This window comes from Malaclemys terrapin, chromosome 5, assembly GCF_027887155.1.
Source record: "Malaclemys terrapin pileata isolate rMalTer1 chromosome 5, rMalTer1.hap1, whole genome shotgun sequence".
Taxonomy (NCBI): Eukaryota; Metazoa; Chordata; order Testudines; family Emydidae; genus Malaclemys; species Malaclemys terrapin.
This window is the reverse complement of record NC_071509.1, coordinates 70368344-70385295: the sequence shown is the minus strand read 5'-3', so window position 1 is coordinate 70385295 and position 16952 is coordinate 70368344. Positions and strand designations below refer to the sequence as shown.

The 16952-nt window shown below is 44.9% G+C and overlaps 1 protein-coding gene and 1 long non-coding RNA gene across 5 annotated transcripts; one reads left to right on the top strand and one right to left on the bottom strand.

Annotated features, from left to right (window-relative positions):
- Window positions 1–2834: 2834 nt before the first annotated feature.
- HMGB2 (high mobility group box 2) lies at window positions 2835–5369 on the bottom strand. Its single transcript, XM_054030265.1, has 5 exons — window positions 5248–5369; window positions 4549–4719; window positions 4150–4295; window positions 3885–4059; window positions 2835–3382 (listed from the first exon to the last, which is right to left on the bottom strand). The coding sequence occupies exons 2-5, from the start codon at window positions 4696–4698 to the stop codon at window positions 3221–3223; spliced, it is 633 nt and encodes a 210-aa protein (XP_053886240.1). The 5' UTR covers window positions 4699–4719; window positions 5248–5369; the 3' UTR covers window positions 2835–3220.
- An 836-nt stretch (window positions 5370–6205) lies between these two features.
- On the top strand, window positions 6206–11680 carry LOC128838237 (uncharacterized). Of its 4 annotated transcripts, none has more exons than XR_008445133.1 (3): window positions 6206–6418; window positions 7255–7370; window positions 10515–11680. It is a non-coding gene; the product is annotated as an uncharacterized LOC128838237 (long non-coding RNA). The 4 variants fall into 4 exon arrangements; XR_008445131.1 differs by lacking the exon at window positions 6206–6418 and adding an exon at window positions 6427–6772; XR_008445134.1 differs by lacking the exon at window positions 6206–6418 and adding an exon at window positions 6818–6938.
- The last annotated feature ends 5272 nt before the right edge of the window (window positions 11681–16952 follow it).

Below are 16952 nucleotides of genomic sequence, written 5' to 3'. Positions count from 1 at the left end.
ATCGGGATGACTTTAAGTGAGGCATTACTGTATGTACTTGGTGAGAATGCTGCTATAGTGCTCAGTTGTGGTGTTACCTACACATCTTTTCCAGTAGCTAACGGTATGCCTCCATGTAAAATGGTTACTGTTATGACAACTAATTCCCTCACTGGGCTGAGATTATTCCACATATAACATATTACCCATCATTTCCATTTTTGGACAGTAATGTCACCAAGGTTGAGGTGCTTGTACAAACTTAGCACTTTACAAGCTGTCAAATGGGGTGGGGGGGAGGCGCACAGAGTAAAAAGAATTTGCCCCAATTTAGGGGGAAAGGGTGATTTTACCCTCTTCCCCCCCCCAAAAAAAAGTCTACTAATTTCAGACTGTAGTTACAGTAAATGTCTTTTATAAGACTAACATCCTCCTAGATGATTTGATTCTTGTAAGCAGAGTATATTTAGACTATAAGAATGATTTTTCTGTTTTGATCACCATATGCCCTTGATTCTTACAGCAATGATTCTTCTAAATGGGAGTGCACTGTAAAAGTGTCCATAGTGCAAAAGTGACCATAGTAACTGTACAGCAAATATAGGTGCCTAGTCACTTCATAGCATGTTGATTAGGGCTTAAGTGGGTTGTTGCCTGGGGAATTAAAGATTTTAGACCAAGGGGTGGGTAAACTTTTTGGCCTGAGGGGCCACATCTGGGTACAAAAATTGTAGGGTGGGCATGAATGCCCCATGGGGGAGGGGGGACTCTATGGGGATGCATGGGATGTGGCACAGGGGTGGGGCTCTACAGGGGCAGTACTGGGAACTCCTAGGGGCACTGCCAGCAGTGACTCAAAGGGGGCCATACCAGGCACTGTCATGGGCAGAGGCACCCTAGCTGGGACTGGTGCGACCCCTGGGTGGTTTCGAGGCTCTCAAGGGTAGGTCCGTAGGAGACTGGGCAGGGATTGGGTGCTCTGCTGCATAGGGGTGGAGTTCCAATCCCAGAAACAGCACAGTGAAGTCACACCTGTGCAATGTGGCTCTGCATGCCAAAAGATGGTGCTCATCAAGAGAATTGAGAGTCAGGGGGACTGGGGAGCACTGGACAGCTGGAGCAGGGCAAGCACCTGATTCCACTCCCCAGCAGGAACTCGAGGGCAAGATAAAAGCATCTGATTGGCCAGAAGCGGTCCACGGGCCATAGTTTTCCCACCCCTGCTTTAGACCATGGGCTCTCAACCTTGACTCTCATCCTCCTTCATTTTAAAAAAAAAAAAGTGGCTACTACCTACCCTCTCCTCCCCCCCCCCCCAACAAAATGAGATTTTCCAATGTAACCTTGATGGAACTGGGACCAATACAGAATCCCATTTATTGGAATCCGTGTTTTAAACAATGATGTTTTCAGGGCCATATTCCTCAATTTCAGCACTGAACACTAGTGGGTAATCCCATGCAACAGGTTGCAATACCATTTACTGAGATTTGGCCCAGCCAGGCTACCTTTCAGTGGCATTGGAACCACAAGTGCCTGGTCACACTGCCACTTACTGAAATTTAGCCTATCTGCCCCACTGTCCAATAAAGGGGTGTCTGCACCAAATTTCAGTGAGGTTCTCAGACTGTGGCTTGGAACCCCAAAGTGGGTCATGATCCCATTTTAATGGGGTCACCAAGGGTGGTGTTTGCTCTGGGCCCCAGCAAGTCTGGAGCCCAAGCCCTACCACCCAGGGCTAAGGTTACATGCCCCCTGCCTGTGGCTCAGTCTTCAGTCCCCCTCCTGGGGTTGTGTAGTAACTTTTGTTGTCAGAAGAGGGCCACAAGGCAACAAAGTTTGAGAACTGCTGACCTAGTGCACGGGGTCACCCACAAGCCCTCTTCAATACTGAACTTGAGAACTAGAACCCTGAAAACAGGTAATAAGGTATGTGCTTTAATAGGGTTTCTGAGCCTATGCAGACAGACAGGAGGATCACAGACCTGATTTAGAGCAGAGTCCCATTTGTTTGAGTCAATATATTAATAGCTCCCAGTACCATCAAAATTACTTTGTAAAGTCCCCTTTTGTTAAGGGGAAAGGATCAGATCATCAGTTAAGCACTAGTATAGTCAAACTATATAAGTGAAAGCATAGTGATAGAAGAGGGTTTAAGATTTGTGCACAGAAAAAAAAATGTAAGGCAAAGCTGTTATCATTGTACCTATTGGCAGCTACAGATCATCTTTAGACAAAGCTTTAGGACCCCACCTTCCTTTAAAAGGTAGCAGTATAGCTGGAGTCTGCATCACCAACACACCACCTCTCCTATGCTAGCAGAATTCACTGTTAATGTAATTTAATGGTATTGGTTAAGGAGGGACTATTTCAAAGTGATTTAAAAAAAATCATTAATCCTCATTAACAAGGAAGTATGTTAACTTTAAAGCTATGTCTTCACCACAAAAAGGTTTTTATCTCATCTTTAAAAAAAGACAGCCTTTGGAAACAAAATATTTACCAACCTCCATTCAGGGATTTTACTTTGGCAAAGTTAACTTATAAATAGAAACAGAACAGGGAAGCCAGTTTCAAGCAAGTAATGATGTAAGATGTAATCAACTCACATGAGAAAAATCTGAATTCCAGTCATGACACTTACTAGCATTTCAGAAGTATCCACAAGCACTATTTAGAATCAGGGCCCCATTATTGTAATGTATTTAGACTAGGCAGTCCTACCCCAAAAAGAGCTTACAAGTAAAGAAAGTTTAAAGTGTTAAATTATGAATACCTAAGTGTATCCATTTATTGCTTTATGATCATAAAGAGTATTTTAGAAGATGCTCCAAGGCAGTAACAGCAGAACACAGTAATGTACATCATTTTATTACAAAATTGTTAAAAAAGTAATACAATGCAATATTCTACAAAATATAAGATCAGCTATTTTGCTACTTCCTATGTTTTACTCTGCTAAAAACATCAGACTATCAGTCACTGAATTTTAAAGAAACCATTAAATATGCAGAAACATTCCACAACATCCGTTTTTTGTTTTTAAGAACCTAACTGTAGCGGCCCTCAGCTACTACTTACATTAAAAAATATAGGTCTCCCTACAAAGAATCACATTACCTATACACAATTCTGTACAGTTTTTTTTTTTATACTGAAGCTAACAATGAGCTGCACTTGAGTTCACATTCTTAGCAAAATATTGGACTTCGAGCACAAATCTTTACAGCAGGATATCCATTTACTCTTCATCTTCATCATCCTCCTCTTCATCTTCCTCCTCCTCTTCATCCTCCTCATCTTCATCCTCCTCAGGTTCTGCCTTCTTCTTAGATCCTGTGGGCCTACCAGGACCTTTCTTTCCTGCATCACTCTTGCCCTTGGCACGGTATGCTGCAACATCCTGAAAGAGTGATGCCATTAAGTTTCAAGTAATGAATTACATCCCTGTAAATCCCAAGACTAACATTAATTTAACAATTGTTTGCATTATACTGAGCTGTACAACATACAAATTAGATGCTTTAAGAGAAAGGGTCACAACCTGGCACTTATGACCCACCCCTAAGGAATCCCCGGATCAGATTTCAGGGGCTTATAGCCTTCCTGCTTTTTCTGTCCTATTTTAAGATGCAATTTTGGCATGGAGCAGACTGAGAATCACTGCAATATCTGGTCTGAATATTTTTACATTTGTGTTTCCCTACACAGTAAGGCCTTGTCTAACCCATCTCTATAGAAATTGAATGTTCTTCAGTTTTCTGTCACATTGTGTAGTCTATTCAGGAGTGTGAGGCAGCAATGTTTTTTTCCCTTGTGTAAAGCACAGAGCATGCAACCATTATTTCATTTATAACTGCTCAAACTTTGGACCGCATATACATTCTTGGATGTTTTCATTGTACCTTTTCATATTTCTCCTTTAGTTTTGCTGCCTTCTGTTCAAATGGTTGTTTATCTTTGGCTGACTGCTCAGACCACATTTCACCTAGTTTTTTTGCAGTATCCCCAATAGACAAGCCAGGATGGTCACTTTTGATCTTTGGACGATGTTCAGAACAAAAGAGAAAGAATGCAGATCTGATCAAGGAGAAAGAAAAAGAAAAATAAAAGGTGTCACACTGACCAAAACTGAAAATATACTTTTCATTCCAGGATGAAGACACTTACGGTGGCCTTTTAGGAGCATTGGGATCCTTTTTCTTTCCCTTCTTCTCGCCTTTAGGAGGAATATAATTTTTCATCTCTCTGTCATAACGAGCTTTATCTCCTTTCGCCAGATCTTCAAACTTTGATTTTTCTTTTGCAGACATTGTCTGCAGACACATTGCAAAAAGAGGCGTTAGATCAGCTAAAAGGCCTGGTGACTCATTAACAGCTAACAGCAGCTGCACCCGAGGATCCTTTTCTTTCCCATAAACCCATGAAACAGGCTGACGAGGCGATGGGGGAGGGGAGTCACGATTCCCAGACACGAGACCCCGCACCGTTCTCCACTGAGCTAGCAGGGAAGCCCCGCCCGCCCCGAGGTGCGGCCTGGCCGGTGGGCGGGCCCGGGCCTTCTCTCACCTTCCATCTCTCCGAGCACTTCCGGGAAAACTCGGCGAAGTTGACCGAGGAGTCCGGGTGCTTCTTCTTGTGCTCCTCGCGGCAGGTCTGCACGAAGTACGCGTACGAGGACATCTTGCCCCGCGGCTTGTTGGGGTCGCCTTTGCCCATGGCGGGAGCGGTCACTGGGCCCTTGGGGAGGAGACGCGGAGTGAGGAAAGGGACGGCAGCGCTTGCCGGGCGGGGCTGCGGCGGAGGCCACTCCCGCCTATCCCCTAGCGGCGGCTTCCCGCCTAACCATCCCCCGGGCCCGGCCCCTCCCTCTCCCGAGGAGCCAAGCGGCCTCCGACTCCGAGTAAACTTCCACGGGGCGGGGCGGCCTCCCCGGGACCAACAAGCGCCTCCACCCCACCAGCGGCCCCGGCGAAGCCACCAACCCCCCTCCCGAAATGCCACCGCGCCCGCGTTCTCCCGATGGCACCGGGCCCCCTCCCCGCCTCGCGCCCCACTCCGCGGGCGCGGTCCTGCCCAGCCGACCTGCAGAGCCAAGAAGCCCCCACTAAAACAACCGCCCCCGCCGCGGGGCCGAACACCCACTGCGCCCGGGAGCCGCCGCGCCCCACCCCACGGCTGGTCCCGTCCCGACTCCCACTGGCACCGTCACCAGCACGGAGCGGCGCGGACACTCCTCAGGGCAGGCTGCAGTTGTTGGGGCCTTGCCTGGTGCGGTGAGACGCGGCGGCTGCGGGGTGTTGGCCTCTGGTGCTGGGATCTGCTCCGTCTGCCACAGCCAAATGGTTTCTCTCCGACGCACTTACAGCCTCTTGTTTTCCACAGTCCTACCCGACACAGCAACTTGACCCACAGCACCTACGGTCCCGCCTACCGCGTCATCCGATTGGCTATCACACCCTTTCGAACCGCACACGGTCACGCCCTTAGGCTTGCGAGTACAATGGATTGGTTCCTAGCTCTCTTTACGTCATCCCATGAGCAGCGCATAAGTTAGGTCGAGTCTCAGGGGTTCGTTGGCTCCAGTACTCGTTGGAACCGGTTAGGGAGAGGACGGGGGCGGGACTAAGAGCTCCGGCGCTGATTGGAGGCTAGCAGCAGTTTAAAAAACCGCGGGGATTTCCGCCATTGGCTGTAATGGAATACCCGAGCTGCGATTGGACAGAGCGGGGCGGAGTAGCGTGGTTTAAAAATACAAAGGGAGGGGGAGGGATATGAAGTGAGAAAAACAAGAGGCGCCAGAAAAAGGTGCGGGTGGTGGACAGGATTGGCAGTCTGAAAGTAGAGACCTCTGTGGCTTGAGGAAAGGAACTAGGGCGGGCGGGTTTTTTAGGAAACTTCTTATTTACAGCATAGGCCGTTAAAAGCCAGCGGGGTTGTGAACAACACATCACAATCGTATGGGTAACACAGGCTGGCATGAGGGAGCTGCAGTCGGGGATGCGTGGAGCCCGGAGTGGCTCCTGGGGACTACTGCTCCCAGCATGCCTTGCTCCGTCTCTAAGGCGGTAGCTCGGTGCAAGGTAGCATAGCGCACACTGGGAGTTGTAGGCCTCTATTGAGCGAATTTACTCAGCAGTTAGCACCTGTGTTGAAGCGTCCCCTAGAAGGGTCGGGGATTTCTTTCCCACCCAGGCGTTGTTGAGAGTGAGCGGCGCGGGTAACAGGCTTGGCTTTTGTAAACTGGAAAATCTAAGATCCTTGTTCCCTTCCCCCGCGCCGGGATATTTCTCTCTGATTCGCCTTCGCTTTCCCTCCCTCCCAGTGTTAAAGAAAAAGGGCTTTTCCCAGTGACTGGCTGCGGCTGCTTTCCCGGCTCCCTTCTCCCCCAGCGTTTCGCACTGCGCATGGGATCAATGGGGACGGATTTCAATGGCGGGTGTGTTTGGCCCTCCCTTGAGAGAGGGGAGATTTGAAGAGTGGCGAAGGGACTGGCTGAGGGTTGGTGTGAGTCGGGATATAGCTGGAGGGGAGGATTGGGGATACAGGAAGAGCAGGCTCAATGGCTCGCTCGAGAGCGAGGAGCTGCAAGGCTGTTTGTCAAGCTTGGGCAGTTCGACTCGGGTAAACTTCAGAGAACTGGAACCCGCTCATTGAAATGCGCGCAGCAGACATCCCCACCCCCAGAGCCAGAGTGACTGTAAACACTGCCTTAAACAGCAGCTCCGAGAGCCAGCCTGCTCTCCTCCCCAGAGCATGTGTGTGGGAGCTGGCAGCAGCAGCAGGGCCAGAGGTGGGTTATGTTTTGCTGATCCAGCTAACAACGTGTGGTAAATAGCAAAACCATGTTTTAACTTTCACTTCTAAGCCTCCTCAAACCATCACAACTCCCCTCTCACTATCTTCATTGTTAAATGAAGCTGAAAGCGGGACGCGCTTAGCTTTGTTCTGTGGCACGGGTTAGTTTACAGATCAGAAGGAGGGTGCAGTTCCTGCTTTGGGCAGGAGGAAGGGTTAACGGCTATTGTTGGGTGGTGGAGATGTCTGATACCCGCCCCTTCTTCCCGCCTCTCCCTCTCCCCAAGGTAATTGATTGGGGTTATAACGCCCAGGAGCTCTGTATTAGTAATTCTGGCTTTTTGAATTGTATAGGTCTGGCTCCATACAGTGAGTCCCCCTCATCAGCTAGTCTTAAAGGTAATATGGGTGATGTTTGTACATGCTGCTTTCAGGCTTTGCTTTATGAAGTGTTTCCTTCTTACTGCACTTTCTCAGCTCTTCTCCTGTGACAGCTGAACTTCTTCCTCGTGGAATCGGAGCCTAGAACTTGTATAGCTAGAAAGTTTTGACCTGCCTAGTTCCTTCGCATTTGGAGCGAGCCTCCTTCCGTGGTAAGTGAGACAGTTTTTACAAACCCTTCCTTTAGGAATGTAGGGCGCTTTTTACAATGCATATTTCAATGATGAATTTGCAGTCTCGCACTTTTTTTTTTTTTTTTGTTAATCATCCTCATATAAACTATCCCAGTTTAAGACAGCATCTGTGATTGAAGAGGCTGGTAGGTTTCCCCTTTCATCTCTTGCACAAGGATAAAAGGATCCAGTTTCAACAAAAAAGAGTGGTCATCTGGTTTTTATGTTGTGGTTTTCTTCCCTGTAGAGAGAGCCATAGTTAAAAGCCTAGAGACCATATTCAGTAACATTAAATCTGCCCTTTCTACAAAATGTTAACTTTTATAGTTCGTACTTATCAGAACAGCATGTTATACCAGGGGGTGAATTTGGCCCTCAGAGTTTAGGTACTAAAACGTGTATATTCTTTTATTTCTTTCTGTTCTCCTCTTCCTACTCTAGATCCATTTTTCTTTTGATATTAGCTTAGTCTGTTTTGTTGTCACTAAGGCCTGGTTTACACTACAAAGTACAGTTGACATAAGCAGCCTTGCATCAACCTAGTTGTGTGTGTGTCTACACCAGGGGTCGGCAACCTTTCAGAAGTGGTGTGCCGAGTCTTCATTTATTCACTCTAATTTAAGGTTTCACGTGCCAGTAATACATTTTAACATTTTTAGAAGGTCTCTTTCTATAAGTCTATAATATATAACTAAACTATTGTATGTAAAGTAAATAAGGTTTTTAAAATGTTTAAGAAGCTTCACTTAAAATTAAATTAAAATGCAGAGCCCCCCGACCGGTGGCCAGGACCCCGGGCAGTGTGAGTGCCACTGAAAATCAGCTTGTGTGCCGCCTTCGGCACACGTGCGATAGGTTTTCTATCCCTGGTCTACACTTAGACCTGGTACACCCTAAAGAGTTATGTCTACGTAAGTCATCTTACATCGACATAATAATGTCATTGTCTACACTACAGTACAATATTTCTCCCACTGATGTAGCTAGGTCAACATAGTGGCATTGCAGACACTGCATTGCTTATGTTAATTTAACTGGCCTCCAGGAGCTGTCCCACAATGCCTATTATGACTGTGCTGGTCACCATTTTCAACTCTGCTGCCCAAAGCAGTTATTCTAGTGCAGAGCTGCAGATATGCTACTTTTACAAGGAGTTGCATGCTATCCTCTGCAAATGTACCTCTTGCTATAATCTCAGAACGATATCCTCTCCCTTTTCCCCTGTGCTTTGCATTTTGCAACCCCTTCCCAAGACATCCAGAATGGGATAGCTATCCACAGTGCGCTGCTCTATGTGTTGATATAAGCTGCTAATATGGACACACTCTGCCGATGCAAGGAGCGTAGTGTGGACATGTACAATCAACTTAGTTACTGTGATGGCAGTATGACGACTTAAGTTGACTTAATTTTGTAGTGTAGGCATGCTCATAGATTTGTCTCCCACCAATGTAAGTGCCTTGTTACGGCGATGCTGTAACACCACTTTCCCCAGTGGTGTTGAGCCATGGTTGATGTACTGAGGTCAACACAGTCCGTGTGTAGACACTGTTGCCTACATTGACCCTAACAGTTCTCAAGCAGCTTTCCCACAATGCCCAACGCTGACCGCTATGGGATCAAGGAGACTAGAAGACTACATTGCACCCTTATAAACCTGATTTTTTGAAATTCCTTTTCTTTGTTGCCCAGCTTAGAGAACTGCTATTTGTGCTCACTATTGTTGTATGCAAATGCCCAGCTGACCATGCTGGCTATCTGCACCAGACACTCTGGTCTGGAGTAAACAAGAGATATTGGATCTCCTGGGACTGTGGGGAGAAGAGGCTGTGAAGGCACAGCTGTGGACCAGCCATAGAAATGTGGACATTTCCTGCATTCCCTGTATAATCTGCTCGTAGAAGGGGTATCAATAGCGGTGCCGCATGAAAGCAAAGGAACTACAGCAGGCATACCAAAAGGCCAGGGTGGCCAACAGTCGATCCAGTGCTAAGCTGCAGACCTGCCGCTTTTAAGAAGAGCTGCATGCCATACATGCCCACTGCCACCCTACAGATCTCCATGAATACCTCTGTGGCATTCGAGAGACAGAGCCCTGCTGTGAAGAGCAAGGGTGAGGAAGATGAGGAAACATGCCTCTGGGGGTCCAGGTGTGTTGCAATCCACAACCTGTTTGAGACTTCACTGCAGTCCAGTCAGTCCTGGCAGTTGAGAAAGGATGAGCCTGATGCAGGGGAAGAAACCTTGGCTCAAGCATATACATGTGTCCCCCATTACAGTGACGTACTGATGGCACTCACAACTTAGCAGGACATAGCTATCCTCTTTTCATTAATTTATGTGTACAAGAAGAGGTAGCGGTACACCAAAACTCAACATGGTATTCTAGAAGTGGTCTCCTCAGTGTCAAATACAGGGGTAATATAACTTCTCTACTCTTGCTTGATATTCCCGTTTATGCATCTAAGGATCCCATTACCTAGTCACAGCATCACACTAACTATCTTGAAGAGAGTTATCTGCTTTTCATTCCCCTGTAGTTATGTGGGGACTATGCAGAGTAGTTTTTTTTAAGTACACAGGGATGGTCCTTGAATCCTCCTGAGAGATCTTGATAAAACTTTCATGAAGGTACTCTGCAATTCTCTCCCGAAGGCTTCTAGGGATGGCAGCTCTATTTCTTCCTCTGCAATAAGACGCTTTTGCATGCAATTTGGCAATAACTTTGACAGGCACCTTTGCAGTAAACAGGCTAGCAGCATATGGGCAAGGGTGGCTCTGGGATGGCAGTAGCAGCTTGTGCGCTGTCTGCCTTAGGAGTGAGATACCAGCTAAAATCACCACCAGCTGTGGACAGTGGTGCCAATATTCAGTACTGTTGCCATATACTCATAGTTTCGTGCAATTGAGCAATTCCCTCCTCATTTCCCTTGCCTGTGGCAGGCCATATTTACCATGGATGGTGCTGTGAGTGGTGCCATGCACAAGCATGCCAAACCACAAGTGTCAATAAGCATGTCTTGTTTAAAACTAAAGGGGAGCAAGGGAAGGGAATTCTGACCCTTAACTTTCACTTCCTGTTGTGACCATACTGATGATTTTATCTCTGTGTTTTGTCTGTAGCTTGCCACCATTGTGGGTTTAAGGGGTTCCCCCTCCATACCCACGCAACACCTGAGCCAGAGAAAGAAGAGGACTTGGGATGATGTGTTCAGCAAGATCCTGCAAGCCAGTGCTGCATTGTACCTTGAGCAGAGGGCCTAGAGTGTGAATGACAGGACAGAGTCCCAGCACGAAAAGGAGAGGGAGACGCATGAGGACATAATGGGGCTTCTCTGGCAGCTATTACAGACGCTGCAGACTCTGTTGAACCTGTAGGTCAACAAATCATGCCATCACCTCTCTTTGTAGTTCCTGGAGAACTTAGTTTTAGCACTTCCCTACACTCTCTTCCCATAACATTCCATGTGGCATTGGGGCCACATCCCCACTCCTACCACTCCACACCAGGGGACAGTAAGGACAATCACTGCTTCACATACCCTTTCCTTGAGAGTCACGGTTGCTGTATGTGTTGCCAAAATAGATATATATGTTTTCCCCCTTGTTAACATAAGTTCTGTTCCATGAATGTATTAACGTATTTGCTCTTAAATTTAACTGATTTCTTTCCCCCCACTTGTCTTGTTAAATAAAACTATAATTTAGGGGAAATAATTCATCTTTATTAATTCCCACTATGTGCTGTAGAATGCCTAGCAGTACTGAAAGCATTCACTTACTTGTTACTGTACAGTGTGACACAAATCATAGGAGTAGTGACAAATGCAGTGTAGTAATAATGTAAAGCAAACACCACAAAATCAATAGGTGTATTGATAGTAGTATATTCACAGATGTACACCAAGCATCACACAATTCCAAACAGGTCCCAAAACTGCATGGCCAGGTACAGCACAGTTCACCACAGCACATTACTGTAGCTCACTGATAAAGTGCTTTCTCAAGGCCTCCCTCAGCAGCATAAATGCATTGAACTCTTCTAATGGCTCTTGTGTTGTGCTACTCACGCTCAGCAGACAGCCACTCTACTTCTGCCACCGTGATAACTTTTGCCTCACAGATTATGCAGAACGTGGGAGGCAGTTATAACAGTTGGCATATTTTTCTCATAGCGTCCAGTCGTGTGAGTAAACAACTTTCAATCTACCAAAATCACATTCAGCTGTCATTCTGCACCTGCCAAGCCAGAAGTTGACTCATTCCTGGTGCTGTCAAGGTGACCAGGGTAGCAAAGGGCAGGCTGGGTTCCGTTAGATCATTGTTGGCATTATTGCCAATGGTAAGTGGGGGTTGGGAAAGTCCCTGCTTTCAGCTTTCTGAACAGTTCTGTGTTCTTAAAGATGTATGCATCATGTACCTTTCCTGACCAGCCACCATTGATGTTGGTGAAGCATTCCCAGTAATCCACCAACGCTTTCATAACTGTAGAGTAGCCCTTCCTGTTGAAGTACTCTGGTGCCAAAATACAGATATGCATTACCATCTATTACTCCACCACAGTTAGGGAACCCCATTGCTGGTAATCCATCCACTATGTTCTGCACATTGCTGAGTATCACTGCCTTGCATAGCAAGAGACAATTATTAGCCCTACATGCTTGAATGACAATGGCTCCTACTGTGGATTTGCCAATTCCAAAATGATTTCCCACAGTCTGGTAGCAATCCAGCGTTGCAAGTTTCCACAGTGCAATGGCCACTTGTTTCTCTACTTTCAGTGCAGCATTCTGGTGTCCCTGTGCTGGCTTGGTTGAACTCGATCCACAGACAAGGAATGTGGCCTTTCACGTCCAAAAGATCTGTAGCCACTGCTTGTAGTCCCAATCTGCATCCCACTAGTCAGTGTTCATTTCTGGGGCCCAGAAGTGGTATTCCACCAGCTGCAGTTGCTCCGTGAATGCCCCCAACAGCCTTCAATTGTTTTTTATGTCCCTCTGCAATCTGTTCTACATGAAACTGTCATGTTCCCTACTGATTTGGTTCTTTTTGCGGCTCTGCAAATACTGGATGATCATGTATCCTGTGCTTGCAACGCTCATGGCAATAGTGCAGAGCTGGGCAGGTTTCATGCTTCTGTCGGAGGTGGTGGACAGCAAAGAGGGTTGCGTAGGTTCATGGGATTTTAGCAGGTTAAGTTATGACATAGGCAAGACATAGGTGATAACTCAACATGGACAAGATCTTAAACTGTCTACAGTGCAGTTTTCAATTGAGTTAAACTACCTTGACGTTTTTTCCTAGTCTATACAAGGCCTGCAGTCAGTGGCAAATGGTACATGTATAATATGGGCAGGTGTTCTACAAGTTTTTACACACAGATCCTCCTATTCATTCCTGCCCAGACATTTCCAATCACCCAAAAGACATATCCATCAAGGAGTATGCTGCCTAGTCCCTCAACTTCACTTTGGCCTTGTACCAAGGGCTTGTCTACACAGGGAAATTTACTGGCAGATCTATGTGGTGAAATCCCCACGTGGACACTTTTTCAGGATTCAGACTGCTTTTTTTTTTAAGTTTAATTTGAGCTACTTCCAAACAAATGTAAGTTGAACTGAAAAAAGGGACCCTAGATCCCAATGGTGTCCACAAAGGCTTATACTGGCTTATTATTATTTGGATTACCATAAGGAGCTAGTCATGGATCTGGTCCCCATTATGCAAGGTGCTGTACAAACACAAGACAAAAAGATAGTCCCTGTCCTACTTACAATCTCAGTAGTTCTTCCAATAAGCTTCCCTGCACAGACAAGTCCTAAAAGAGACCCCAGTAGTCAAAATCCTCTGTGTTACCTAACCTCCATGGCTGTGCCAATTCATAATGTTGGCACATTTATTCAGTTTACTGTTTTTAAGTCTAAATTGTGGATATTTTATAGTGCCCTAAGGTAGCCTTATTATTATAAACCATTTCCTCCTGACTAGCAAATCAGTGTTTATTATTTGTAAAGCACAATTATCTTGTTTTGGGAATCTGATTAGCTGATGAGATGAGACATTTTCTTTCTGGTGAGACATTCCTATGTGACAGTTTCCCTAGGATGTTTTCTTCTTTCAGTAGTGTCCCTATGGGTGCTCCACTGTAGGTGTGTCTGCATCCCTGGGCTGCTGATCAGAGAACTTCGGTAGCAATCTCCATTGGCCCCGCACATGTGCTGTCTCTCCTCGTGCTGTGCCACGAGGTTAGCCAGCGCGCGCAAGCTAACCATCCTCAGTTCCTTCTCAACCGCCCTTGCTAGAGACGGAGCTTTTAGCTGTCTGGTCGCGGATCATCAATAATAATATAACCAGCAGTACGTCTCCTGTAAGACTGTTACCTGGTTCACTAGAGGTATCACAAGCATTGCAGGTCTCACATCCAGGCCACTCAAATTATGACTTTGGAGGGGCACATTCTGCTCAGTTTACACCAATGTAAATGTGGAGTAACACCACTGAAATCAAGTTTTACTTTGATGTAACTGAAAGCAGAATTTGGCTTATAAGAGGTGGCTCGCTAGATGAGTGTTTCTCAACTGGTGGGTTGTTGACCCCAAGGGAGGTTACAAAAGGCAATCCAGGTGGTCAGGAGGTGTTGACAAATTTATTACAATCTAAAGCAAAGAAAAAGTCCCTCCCCAACTCCCTGCCCACTCTTACCCTTCAAGGTCAGATATTATTTGCTGACTTCTTGAAACACACACACAAATACTTTATGTAGGCTTATCATTGTTAGCACTGATACTTTTGTTTTACTTTTAATTTATACTAAATGTAAGGCAAGGCATGAAAAATTTTGACTTTGAATAAGGGGTTGCGAACCTGGAAAGGTTAAGAGACACTGTGCTCTATCATAGTTACAATTTCAACCAGGGTCCATTACATGCTTTTTTTTAACCCCTGCTCTAATAAAGAACAGAACAGAAACTTTAATCTTTTTATTATTATTGCTGTTGGGATGGAGCAGAATTTTGTTTTGCTTAAGCGTCGAGTAATTTCATTAGGGAGTTTAGAAATTACAGTTGGTTACAAATTTGCCTCTGCAATTCTGAACAATATTTTTTCAGCCCCTTCTAACTTCAAAATAGAAAGGTTTACACACTTAAATTTGTTTGTGGATGGCTATATTATATACTTGTGCATCAGACAGCATACAAACCCAAACATTTGTAGTCACTAACTTCCACTATATCCTCCAACATAACATAGAAACCAGTACTGAAAATTTTCTGTGCCTGAATATTGATGCTGAAAAATTTCCATGGCAGTGCTGATGCTAAACATTTTAAATATGAGCATTCTTGTGTGGAAAATGTTCCGCTTCAAAACTCTAGTGTGTAAATCTTTCCCTGCCAGCATGCTAGGGTAAAGGAAACATTTTCTGAGTGAGTTTGACTCCTACAAAATTGGACTTTACCAAACATTCCACTAAACTGTCACTATCCTCCCTTTCCTCTATACAGCTACTCCTCTCTCCAGAGGAAACCACAAAAAAGAAGTTTTGTGTTCTGATCCATATTCCCTCCGAGGAATCCAGTCCTTACTTTTCCTAAAGCTAAATTATAGAATTTAGAAGCTCCATAGTGCTCTTCTCCTATGCAGTACTTCTAGCATCCGTGTCTATCAGTCCATTCTCAGCTTGCAAGCAACACATGGACTACATCAGTTGAGGGTGTGTAGACCCCAGGACTTCACACTTACTTTTTATTATACAGCATGGGAGGATGAGGCACAATTTAGGTCATGAAGTTATTGTTTAAATTGTATGGTTCCCTAGTTCCATGCCCCTCCCCCAGTCCCTAATCCACACCCCAATGAAATGTTTTATTTTTTTGCTAATTTTGATTAATCTTCAGTAAAATATAAATTAAGAAGAAAAGAAAAAACAGTGGAATACAGAGAATATTGAGGAGAGGGGAGGGCATAGAACAAAGGAGACAGCCTGAGCTGTGGAGCTGGAGAACTGGTATAAAGAAAGGTGCACAGTGGGCCAAAAAAAAAAAATGGTTCTAAATTGAGTAATCTGTTTTCCAAGCCTACTTTTCAAGCCCTACTGTCCATACCAGCTCATCTAATCAATTTCCCAATCCCTCTCCCTCATTCCACATCTAAACACTGCTCTTGATCAGTACTGAAAATGTTTTAAAAGTGGGGAAAAACAGGGAAATTCACACAAAAAATCCTGTTTATCTTAGATTTAAGATTACTCTAGTGAATTTCCTTATAAGCATAATCACTAAAAAATGACAAAATCACCAGTTAAGGCCACAATAAAATCCAGACCAACCTCAGCTCACATCAATAACCATGCAAACATCCTAAATACTCATGCCTGACCTTAACTCTGACCTCAAAATTATTCATGTACAAATATCACAGTATAAGGTGAAATGCTGGCCATGTTAAAGTCAATGGGAGTTTTGGCATTTACTTCAATGGTGCCAACATATTACCCATAGACTTAACCATTATGTGTTTACCGCTAGGGAATATATCTTAATGTAGCTGTAGTTGGAGTTAAGGTTATGCATTTCAGAGTGATTGTGATTAATGCAATGTGTATTGCGGTTCAGTGGTTGGTTATATGTTACAGTTGAAAAATGTTGCCTTAACTTGATTTTTGTTGATTGCAATGAAAGGAAATTAACTTGAGCAAACTTAACTCTAACAACAATTTTTGTAAAAAGAACGCGGAGTACTTGTGGAACCTTAGAGACTAACAAATTTATTTGGGCATAAGCTTTCGTGGGCTAAAACCCACTTCATTGGATGCATGCAGTGGAAAATACAGTAGGAAGATATATATACACAGAAAACATGATAAAATGGGTGTTGCCATACCAACTCTAAGGAGACTAATCAATTAAGGTGGGCTATTAGCAGCAGGAATAAAAAAACCTTTGTAGTGATAATCAGGATGGCCCATTTCAAATAGTTGACAAGAAGGTGTGAGTAACAGTAGGGGAAAAATTAGCCTGGGGAAATAGTTTTTACTTTGTGTAATGACCTATCCACTCCCAGTCTTTATTCAAGCCTAATTTAATGGTGTCCAGTTTGCAAATTAATTCCAGTTCTGCAGTTTCTCGTTGAAGTCTGTTTTTGAAGTTTTGTTGAAGAATTGCGACTTTCAGGTCTGTAATTGAGTGACCAGGAAGGTTGAAGTGTTCTCTGTTTTTGAATGTTATAATTCTTGACATCTGATTTGTGTCCATTTATTCTTTTGAGTAGAGACTGTCTGGTTTGGCCAATGTACATGGCAGAGGGGCATTGTTGGAACATGAGGGCATATATCACATTGGTAGATGTGCAGGTGAACGAGCCTCTGATGGTGTGGCTGATGTGATTAGGTCCTATGATGGTGTCCCTTGAATAGATATGTGGACAGAGTTGGCAACGGGCTTTGTTGCAAGGGTAATTTCCTGGATTAGTGTTTTTGTTGTATGGTGTGTGGTTGCTGGTGAGTATTTGCTTCAGGTTAGCGGGCTGTCTGTAAGCGAGGACTGGCCTGTCTCCCAAAGG

What these genes read in the sequence shown, in the direction of transcription:
- HMGB2 (XM_054030265.1), bottom strand. Translation starts at nt 4,698, where the DNA reads ATGGGCAAAGGCGACCCCAACAAGCCGCGGGGCAAGATGTCCTCGTAC. An exon ending in AGTGCTCGGAGAGATGGAAG is followed by an intron (nt 4,296 to 4,548) that starts GTGAGAGAAGGC and finishes ATGTGTCTGCAG; the next exon opens with ACAATGTCTGCAAAAGAAAA. An exon ending in AATGCTCCTAAAAGGCCACC is followed by an intron (nt 4,060 to 4,149) that starts GTAAGTGTCTTC and finishes CTCCTTGATCAG; the next exon opens with ATCTGCATTCTTTCTCTTTT.